The sequence below is a fragment of the Gadus morhua genome, unplaced genomic scaffold, assembly GCF_902167405.1.
Source record: "Gadus morhua unplaced genomic scaffold, gadMor3.0, whole genome shotgun sequence".
In the NCBI taxonomy this organism is placed as follows: Eukaryota; Metazoa; Chordata; class Actinopteri; order Gadiformes; family Gadidae; genus Gadus; species Gadus morhua.
The window spans coordinates 6,379-17,500 of NW_021964078.1; the positions used below are offsets into that span (position 1 = coordinate 6,379).

The window sequence follows — 11,122 nt, forward strand, 5'->3', positions numbered from 1 at the left end:
TCGGGGGAAGAGCGTTCTGGTACATTGATGTACCGTAAACACAAACACACTGGCTGTGCTTACAGTCGCGTAGACTACGCACACCCGGTGCTAATGCAGGGTGCCTTGCATAATGCATTCTATGGCTACAGGGCGATGGCTAGCTAATATGCTAATGAAAATGAAGGACAAAGCAAGGTATTACCTTGACCCAATAAACACAACACATGGATGTTGTTAACAGATAGACGGATTCAAAGGCCTGATTGTTATGCAGGATGCATATCAAGAGGGTAAATTAATCGTGACAACACACCTTGTACTTTGCAACACAAAGTGGCCTTTTTTCGTTAATTGTAAATTGATTTGGCATCAGGAGAGGCATTGTTGTTTGAAAGTGCCACAGTTGTTATACTCATACTCATAGTAGTACTCATGCAAGATATGGCAAAACAAAGTTTTCCTTAGCCTATGTTATGGTGTATATACACACTGATTTAGGACAACTCTCTTGTCCTCTCAATATGCCGGGGTATCTGCCAGAAAAAAACTTTGAGGAGAGAGAGAGAGAGAGAGAGAGAGAGAGAGAGAGAGAGAGAGAGAGAGAGAGAGAGAGAGAGAGAGAGAGAGAGAGAGAGAGAGAGAGAGAGAGAGAGAGAGAGAGAGAGAGAGAGAGAGAGAGAGAGAGAGAGAGAGAGAGAGAGAGAGAGAGAGAGAGAGAGAGAGAGAGAGAGAGAGAGAGAGAGAGAGAGAGAGCGGTTATGTCGATTGTAAACATAAATATTCGCATAGTGTTTTTCCCAGAATCCTGCCTCAATGGCCGATTCATTGCCGAGTCCTCTGGGGAGTTTTCCACCCAGCGTCGACCGCAGGTAGCCTGGGTTCTAGGCGGCGATAAATCAGGCTATTCATCCTGCAACTGTTCCAGTTTTCACCGGCCGTGATTGCAGTGTTCGGCTCAGCTTTCCGTGGTATTCCGGAAGCCGTCCCTCAGAACGTGTGCAAATTGCGCTCCCTGTGAGTTGAGTGGAGAAAAAGGGATTATGTAACCCTAGGTTCATGACGATAGATGAGGCCTTTTGAGATTCCCTCCAAGGTCTCATTAGTTAACATAACCAGGATTTATCTAAACAGTCCACCGCCCCCTTACTCTCAATAAAACATCGTAATTTGTGCTGGTGTTTTTGCCACCCGCTTGCATAATGATACATATCCTTGTGCAATGATGAGTGCATTTAGCTTCTCTTCCGTCAACCATAAACATCTTTCAGTTTTTCATTTAAACTTTTGAGTGATACGGTTAGGAATGAGCTGACTTTAAGGGTTGTGTGTCTATTGTCTAAAGACCTTTTTTATAACACAAGGCATTGATCTTATTAGGTATTCACACTTATATATAGTATCAGTGCATACCTATTGTTATTTTAGTAGGTTTTATTGTTTTGTTGCTGTTTGAGATGGCTTCATTAACTAAATGAATGAATGTGAATGATCGTGTGTGTGTGTGTGTGTGTGTGTGTGTGTGTGTGTGTGTGTGTGTGTGTGTGTGTGTGTGTGTGTGTGTGTGTGTGTGTGTGTGTGTGTGTGTGTGTGTGTGTGTGTGTGTGTGTGTGTGTGTGTGTGTGTGTGTGTGTGCGTGCGTGCGTGTGTGTGTTGTGTAGACGCGAAGGTTGACCAAGGCGGAGCGCCAGCGGTTCAGCGAGGAGGTGGAGATGCTGAAGGGGCTGCAGCACCCCAACATCGTCCGCTTCCACGATTCCTGGAAGTCTACGGTGAAGGGACACAAGTGCATCCTGCTGGTCACTGAGCTCATGACCTCCGGCACCCTCAAAACGTTAGTCTCTCTCTCTCTCTCTCGCTCTCGCTCTCGCTCTCTCACTCGCTCTCGCTCTCGCTCTCGCTCTTTCTCGCTCTTATCTCGCTCTCTTGCGTTCTCTCTAGCTCTCTCTCCCCCTCTCTCTTTCTCTAGCACTCTACTAGCTTTCTCTCTCCCTCTCTCTCCCTCCCTCCCTCCTTCCCGCCCTCTCTCTCGCTCCCTCTCTCTCTCTCTCTCTGTTCAATAAAAAGTTTGAAAAGAGCTTTGTTGCCGTGGAAAATAAGCATTTACACAGTGTACAAATTGAACAAAGGTCAATTGAAAATAATAAGAACTTGAACAAGAATTAAAAGTTAAACAATTTCCTGAAACTGGTCTATGACAGCTTTTGACTAGTCTATACCCTTCTCCATAGCAAGAGTCCCACAGTGCTGTCCCCACAAAAAAATAGGATTTCCGAGTATTTCCAGGAAAGTACTCAGCGTTCTGCCGTCAAAGTGATTGTACTACAACAAGATGTATCGCATCGGGGCGCTCTTAAGAGCTTCCTGCCGCCGTGGCAATGTGACACGCTGTTTAGGCGAAGGAAAAATGACCTAAACTTGCCTTTTCAGGTACTTGAAGCGCTTCAAGGAGATGAAGCTGAAGCTGCTCCAGAGCTGGAGCCGACAGATCCTCAGGGGGCTCCACTTCCTGCACACCCGCACCCCCCCCATCATCCACCGGGACCTCAAGTGTGACAACATCTTCATCACCGGGCCCACGGGCTCTGTGAAGATCGGGGACCTTGGCCTGGCCACGCTCAAGAGCGCCTCCTTCGCTAAGAGCGTCATCGGTAGGTGTTACTAATTAGCTAGGGTTGTTTTTTCTTCTCTTTTTTCACTTACCTAACCCTGCTATTTTTGTTTCCCGACTAATGTGGTTTTATTGGTGGTAATAGGTCTGCTGCACTATATACTACATTTTTATAGTATCTATATTCATATATCTAAGTCGCACCATAGTTGTACACATCATTCCAGCCTCATTGGCAGCTGTGTGTGTTTCGGTGTTCGTTTTTGGCAATGCACCAAGTCAAAACTAACATAGTTGGTATAAACCTAGTTATCCAATGTCTTTGATTAAAATGGGTTGTTTTGACCCCTTAAAAGATGAAGTGCCTGCACACTGATGTACAGTATCTCCCATATCTCCCAGAGCTGTACACAGTAGGACCTGGCAGTGTTTTTTACCAAAACGTAACTTTAAAGAACCATAAAGAATCCCAAGAGTCTTAAATCTGATAAATCAATACAAATTAAAACGTAACTTTTTGGATTAAATATACTTTCAGGATAACCCTTCCGATGGCTGACATTGACCCCCCCCCCTCCTCCTCTCCCCCTCCCCCCCGGTCAGGAACGCCAGAGTTCATGGCGCCGGAGATGTACGAGGAGAAGTACGACGAGGCGGTGGACGTGTACGCCTTCGGGATGTGCATCCTGGAGATGGCCACCTCCGAGTACCCCTACTCCGAGTGCCAGAACGCTGCGCAGATCTACCGCAAAGTCACCAGCGTGAGTACGCACGGATTTCAGTGTGTGTGTGTGTGTGTGTGTGTGTGTGTGTGTGTGTGTTTGTGTGTATGTGTGTGTGTGTGTGTGTGTGTGTGTGTGTGTGTGTGTGTGTGTGTGTGTGTGTGTGTGTGTGTGAGCATGTATGAGTTTGTGTTTGTGAGCATGTAAGAGTTTGTGTGTGTGTTTGTGAGCATGTATGAGTTTGTGTGTGTGTGTTTGTGAGCATGTATGAGTTTGTGTGTGTGTTTGTGAGCATGTATGAGTTTGTGTGTGTGTGTTTGTGAGCATCTATGAGTTTGTGTGTGTGTGTGTGTGTGTTTGTGAGCATGTATGAGTTTGTGTTTGTGAGCATGTATGAGTTTGTGTGTGTGTGTTTGTGCGCATGTATGAGTTTGTGTGTGTGTGTGTGTGTACGTACTCGGCCACGCGTGCTTCCCTTCCTACTCCCCGATGGAAAGAGGCCACCAGGATAAGTGCGTCTTCCTGTTTCCATGGTTACCTCACATCGACCACCACCTGAGCTTCTAAGACGCACACGATTACGGGGTAATCTTGCGTCTGCAGGCAGAGCCGTAGCCTAACCCCCCCCCCGCCCGCTTTTATGTTCCCTTAACCTTCAATTAAGACGCTCCGTAGCAGATGCTAGACTCCGCTACGTTTATTGCTAGCGCCGCGAGCCCGCGCGAGATCCCTCCAGCTCCATGTCCCTGTTCCGTTGCCCCAACCATTATTCTGTTTTTCCCTTTGGGCACACGGTGGGTCGACGGAAAACACACTGAACAGTTAACAATGATATTCAGGAAACTGCGTCTCATTTGACAACGCCTAAGACAGTCGATACAGATGAATACTAATTAGGGCAACTGCCTCACCGAATAGGGAGCTTGTACGTACTTCCAAATTGGGCTGCTGTCCATCTGTCTGTCGCTTTGCTTGGGTCCCGGCTGGACGGCTGCTCTGACAAACTTGTTAGACCGAGGGAGTTTATTTCTTCAGTCAAATAATGATGTATGTACGACGTACTCTTGGACATAATAACAAAAGCTCAGTCTTGGGCCCTGGTTTGTTGCTAAATGGCTTTGGGCAGCGAAACCAGCAGTGGAGCCGCCCCGTCTGACTCCATGTTGGGCGAGGATTAGAGACAACAGAGCCGCACTTACAACACAAGTGTGTCTTTTTGTGTTGTTCAATTTTAATTTTCTTTTCGCCTTAATGTCCACCGCACAAAGAAGGCTGTTCTCCTCTCCTCTCCTCTACTCTGCAAGACAGATGGAAATGTAAAAAAAAGAAACGGGGCCGAGTCTTTATGGAAGACTGCAGGGGCGATGATGCCAGAGTGAACCAGAGTCGCTGGAACACTCACAGGGCACGGCACCAAAGACATCGAACGCCGGCCCTGGGTTCTGCTGACGTCACACTCACGGCCACGAGGCCGGCCTGTCATGGCTGCCTGGGAGGCTTAGCTTGGCATCGCCGCGACTCGTAAAGAAGAGTGGAGCCTGTTGACTACTGTGCACTGATTGGCTGCGGGTCTTTGAGGAGCAGGGAGGTACGCATGCGTACGGGGGTTGGGTTGTGTGGTTTTATAATCGCGTTAGGAGGGATAGGGGGTTTTATTTTCCGTAACCTCGAAAATCACTCCAGATTAACAGAGGTACACATTGTACCTTTTACATCTTTTGAGACACGCATACTGATTTAAGTGAACGCAGCATATCTTGATTGTTAGGCTTTGCAAACAAATGAGCACAATCCACTATTTGTTCCTGCTTAATTTTTGTTTGTCAGATAACTTCTGCTTCAGTCTTCCTGCCAACATGATTTGCCTTTCCTAAATAGGAAGTCTGAATTTATTATTTGCAGTCATATCAAATAGTGGACGGATACTGCGTAACATTCTGGTTCAAAGCGGTCATAACCAAACAGACCAGACAGCCTATATTTGAAGACATATAATTTAGACGTGATGGATGAGAATGGTGTCGGTTTGAGGGCCATTACCTTGTTGGCTCTCTGTACCTCTTTGCCCAACTTTACGATCTGTTATTTGCACCGGGGCAATAACTCAATTTGAGCAAACAACGTCCATAGTCAGACCGTTCAGGGTCGGGTAAGGGAACCTGTCCACACCCGCCTTAATTCGCCTACGCCTTCGTCCCAAGTTACCATCTATTAACTCGTACTCTTGTAATGCAGCCAAGCATCGAGCCTCATAAACCTCCAGAAAGCATTTGTGGGCCTGCGTGTGTGAGGAGGCCGCGGTGAAACGCGATAAGGACACGGTGATCTTGGTCGGTTATTCGCACACTGGTGTCCTCCCGCTGTGTTGACAGAGCGAGAGACCCCGCAGAGTCGTGCTGCTGTGTGGCTACTGTCACCAAAGCACAGGGATCAGCCCCCGTTAACACAGGCATGAGGGCCTTTCGGTGTGTGTGTGTGTGTGTGTGTGTGTGTGTGTGTGTGTGTGTGTGTGTGTGTGTGTGTGTGTGTGTGTGTGTGTGTGTGTGTGTGTGTGGGGGATGTGGGTCCTGCTTTCATCAGAAACTGTCCCGAGTTGATGCTTCTCTGCTGGGGTTGAAATAGAGTGTGTGTGTGTGTGTGTGTGTGTCTAAGGCAAGATTCTGATAGGAAATTGTTGAAAGTTAATCTGAACATGTTGGGAACTTAAATTAAAGGCTTTTTAAGAACCTATGGTTGGAAATGTATTGTTGGCAGATTATTTGGGGGTATTAAGGTCTCAAAAAGTCTTGAATTTTAATATGTGGAAACCTACAGATAACAAGTCGTATATACCTGATATTAATCAAATTATATTGGCTGTGACCTAACCTGCACTGCCTACTGAAAGTAAGTGATGGTCTGTCCTCTCCTTTACCTCAATGTCCAGGGGATAAAGCCTGAGAGCTTTTCCAAAGTTAAAGTCCCGGAGCTCAAAGAGATCATTGAAGGCTGTATTCGCAACGTTAAAGAAGAGAGGTATGTTTCTATTTCTTATACCCTCCAACGACCAACAGTGCCTATATATTCATATAATTTCTCTCAATATGGTTGGTTAAATGGATGAACTTTACTTCCCTTTTCCGCATCACATTAGGTTGAGTAAAGTATAGTTTCAAGTTGATGGGTTAATGCATGTATAAAACCCATTTTTGCCATGACTAATTCAAATTCAAACTTTCAGGCTACAGATTTTTCTTTATAGAACTGACAGCTTTACTGCTTCACTGGCGATTATAAAAAAAAAAAGAAAAGCTACATAATTGGGCATAATGGATCGTTTATTCACTGGGCCGCCAAAAGGCCCGAAGGTCATAATGAAATATGACATGAAAGCATATGTCAAGCAAATGGAAAAAGGGAAAATCAAATAGGCTAAACCGCACAGTGGCGCTGGGCTAGTGCTGGTCACAGTGTTACTGAGCTAGCTAGCACAGCAGAACTATGCTAACTAGCACAGCAGCACTATGCTAGCTAGCTGTTCACAGTGTTCCTGAGCTAGCTAGCACAGTAACACAGTGCTAGCTAGCACAGAATCACTATGTTAGCTAGCACAGCAGAACTATGCTGGCTAGCACAGCAGCACTACACAGCTGTAGTGCTGTATTGCTGTGCTCGCGCTGCGCCGGTGTTGCTAGCGCACAACTAGCACACGACGCACATGCCACCATTTTCAGGCACTGTATAGTAACGGCCCCCTGTTGATTCCAAAATGTCCGCCTCCACCACCACCAGGTACACCATCCAAGACCTGCTGGACCACGCCTTCTTCCAGGAGTACAACGGCGTGCACGTGGAGCTGGCGGAGGAGGACGACATGGTGAAGTCTGGCCTGAAGCTGTGGCTGCGCATGGACGACACCAAGAAGCTCCACGGGAAGTACAAGGACAACAACGCCATCGAGTTCCTGTTCGAGCTCTACAAGGACGTTCCGGAGGAGGTGGCCCAGGAGATGGTAGGCAAACGCCGCACCGGCCTAGCCTTAGCTGATGAGGTTAGCCGATGTCGTTAGCTTCATCGGAGTAAATGTCATAACCGTGTTGTGATCGAAATCAATCAATCGCCTCTGTTCCCGTAGAGAAAATCAAGTCAGAAAGTCTGTTATGACGTTATGTAACTGAATAGTTAGTTATTTTTGTAGGAATAGACTTAATGTTGCAGGACCAATGAGTGCATGATGTATTACTTTCCTATGTTACGAAATAGAAGTGTGGGTTAGGATCACGAAAACACAAAATGCGAAACACGAAAATGGAGACAAAAAATTATTTGTGTGTTAATTTTGCAGAGCGTTGAGATGACACTTCTTGTTGTTCGGTTCCTCCAGTCTTTTGAGTCTTTCTTACCCTCGGCCGCTGGATTCGGGAGCGTATCTATGTTCCCCGGGTCCTATGTTCCCCGCTTTGTATGTGACCGGGGTACATAGGATCCTGTGAGCAAATCTTTTTTTCGTAGGATGGTAGGGGCAAGTACCGCCTTTTTCGCCTCTGATTCGCCTGTGATTGGTTAGAATGTCTCTCCTCCGATTGGTTATGGTTAGGGTTAGGTTTAGGGTTAACCCTCACCCTAACCCTAACCATTAACCTGACCCTAACCCTTTGCACCCGGGGAACATAAGACCTGGGGAAGGGTTAGGGTTAGGGTTAGGGTTAGGGTTACCCCCTGGAATCCAGGGGGTCATAGGGATGACCCCCTGGATTCCACTTAACTCAACCCCTCCCTCGCCGTTCACAAAGCACCTGCCCTCCTGATTGGTTCCTTAAACATAGAGCAGGGCCCAATCATCCGCCCTGACCCCTCGTGGACTGAAGGCCTCTCGGTCCGCCGTGTCCTCGAGGACGAGGGCACCGCTCCACGTTTCAATCAGCGGCCCGATTAGCAACGCCAGAACGAAGGGCGAGGGCCAAGGTCAAGTCGTGGCGGGTTAGGACACAGGTGCCTTCGACCTTGCCCGCCGAGGTGACTTTTAATGAAACAGGAGGCCTCCAATGTCAGGTCTGTTTACCTCTTTGAGACGCTTTTCATCAAGAGTCAATTTCGGCCCATGCAGTGAGACAGGGGTCCGAAAGCGTCTGATGTAATCTGATGAAGTGTTGAGGGGCGGATTAAGACGCGCTCGCCCTCTTTTGCCTCGACTCTCTGCGTGTGTGTTGTGTGTGTGTGCGTGTGTGTGCCTATGTGTTTGCGTGCGTGCGTGTCGGAACAACAAAAGATCTCCTCACAACACCGTCAACGCGAATCCGACAAACAAATCCCTCGTTCACGATGAAGAAACTTTGTCGTGTGTGTACATTGCTGACTGTCACGTGTTTGCATTTTGACCGTGAACTTGTTGTGGTGGTGATCTATCACTTGTTCACCACTTCATACTGGAGGGTTGAAGTGGGGATAATAATAATAATAATACATTTAATTTAGAGGCGCCTTTCAAGACACCCAAGGTCACCTTACAGAGCATATAGTCGTCATTCAAAACTATGTAAAACAGACTAGGAATAAAAGGAAAACAGAGGTTAAACATGAAGAATAATAATAATTAATAACACTCAAAGACGCCTAAAGTGAAGGGGGGACCTCACTAACCACCACCAATATGTAGCACCACTTGGTTAGCTATCAATTGTTCACCACTTCATACTGCATGTTAGTTGCTGTGAACATGCACTTGTTCACCCTTTCATACTGCCGGGTTCAGGTGTTCACCTCTGCGTTTCCCCGCCCCAGGTGGTGCTGGGCTTCGTGTGCGAGGGGGACTTCAAGCTGGTGGCCAAGGCCATCCGGGACCGGGTCACCAACATCAAGCGGCACCGAGAGAAGCTGCGGCGCGTGGCCGAGGAGCAGAGCAGGCAGCTGGGGAGGAGGAGGAAGGACGAGGAGGAGCAGCAGCAGCAGCAGCAGCTGCTGCAGGCGGCCCTGGAGGAGGACAGGAGCCTGGAGGGGAGCCCCGCACCCCCCTGCCGCACCCCCACGCCGTGCCAGACGTCCCCGGCGGCGGGCGGCTCGGCGGACTCGGGGCTGGCGGCGGCGGCGGCGGCGGCGGCGGCGGCGGCGGAGGCGGAGGAGCCGGAGCCGGACCAGCTCGTCCACAGCCGCCACACCAGCTGCTCCTCGGCTAACTGTGAGCCACGTATGATATACCCATGATGCACCTCACACCCGCTCACGGAGTGCAGGCCACAGGCCGCGTTTAGAGACGGCCGTCTGCGTGGAGGACGGATGAATGCTGTCTTAACGCCGGTTGGGGAACGCATGGCGGGATACATTGACCTCGTTGCAGCTAGCTAGCTCATTAGCAGAGAGCTATCCAGCCCATGTTACATAAAAGGATGGTTGGGATCAGGTTGCCCTTGAACCCTGTGTGTGCGTCTGTGTTTAGATGCCTGCACGTGTGTGTGTGTGTGTGTGTGTGTGTGTGTGTGTGTGTGTGTGCGTGTGCGTGTGCGTGTGCTTGTGTGTGTGCATTAGTGTTAACAACGGGGTCCATTACAATAGGTCATAGGTATTCGTTTCGCGACCTGATTGTGGTTAAAGTAGATCATGCTATTTTTAATTCAGCATTTGATTTTGCCGCAAGAGGCACGGACGTGATAAACCTACGATCAAACTCATTGACCAAGGGAGTCAGAAAACACCAGCATTAATCTCCCATTTATCCATATAATGATGTAGTGGTCAAACGGGATTCAGAAACAAGATAATCATTCAGAAACAAGCACCCCCCGTGCCACTCATTTACTTCAATCCCGGTAATCACATTAAAGAACAATTAGGGATTATTCCTATTCCAACCCCCCCCCGTTCCCCTGTGATGTCCCTTAGCGTAGCCCCTCTCCACCTCATGTGTCACTCCTGGGGGAGTCTGAAGGGAGAGCACACACGATGACAGGCTGCCATCCATTGGTCTGGCTCTGAGACAAAGTAACCTATGGGTCGATGCTGAAATGTGAAGCCTGATGTACAGCTCAATTATTTAGCCGTCCTTGGCCGGGCTGTTGTCGCTGGTGATTCTGTGTGTGATCGTGCTGAGCTGTTGCTATGGTAATGGTGGGTCAATGGCTCTCTAAAGGCATGTCCATTTGATTGGTTTGCCCCTTGATCCCAGTTACTGTCTCGAAGGGCTTACACTGCGTTAGATGGTCACGGTTGGGGGGACAACCTCCCCCCCCTGACCCCGAACCATCTACAGGGCAAGGAAAGATTGAGAAGGATCAGAGGATTGGTTATGGCTGTAATGGGGTCCATAATGGACAGACATAATGATGGCATAACAAGCAAGTTTGAAGTTTAAAGACAGTTTCAGTAACGTTTAATTGGTTCAAATATTAATGTCAATTTCAGTGTGTGTGTGTGTGTGTGTGTGTGTGTGTGTGTGTGTGTGTGTGTGTGTGTGTGTGTGTGTGTGTGTGTGTGTGTGTGTGTGTGTGTGTGTGTGTGTTTGTTTGTGTACCCGTTGATCCAAGCATCACTGACATCTGATTGTCAAGCATATAAAAAGATTAGCGTTAGCATGCGTGTGATTCTAATGTAAATGAGTTTTGTCTGTGTGTCTGTGTGTGTGTGTGTGTCTGTCTGTCTGTGTGTCTGTCTGTCTGTCTGTCTGTCTGTCTGTCTGTCTGTCTGTCTGTCTGTCTGTCTGTCTGTCTGTCTGTCTGTCTGTCTGTCTGACTGTGTGACTGTGTGACTGTGTGACTATGTGTCTGTGTGTCGGTCTGTGTGTCTGTCCGTGTGTGTGTGTGTGTCTGTGTGTCTGTCTGTCTGTGTGTCTGTGTGTCTG

General features: G+C 48.1%; 1 protein-coding gene across 1 annotated transcript in view; it reads left to right on the plus strand.

Annotated features, from left to right (window-relative positions):
- Positions 1-1,640: 1,640 nt before the first annotated feature.
- Positions 1,641-11,122, plus strand: part of LOC115539004 (serine/threonine-protein kinase WNK4) — a gene marked incomplete at its 5' end in the record, with an annotated part of 28,281 nt that continues 18,799 nt past the window's right edge. The window contains 6 exon segments of the mRNA XM_030350203.1: positions 1,641-1,813; positions 2,410-2,630; positions 3,194-3,351; positions 6,239-6,327; positions 7,084-7,303; positions 9,073-9,466. Coding sequence (XP_030206063.1) covers positions 1,641-1,813; positions 2,410-2,630; positions 3,194-3,351; positions 6,239-6,327; positions 7,084-7,303; positions 9,073-9,466 — 1,255 coding nt within the window.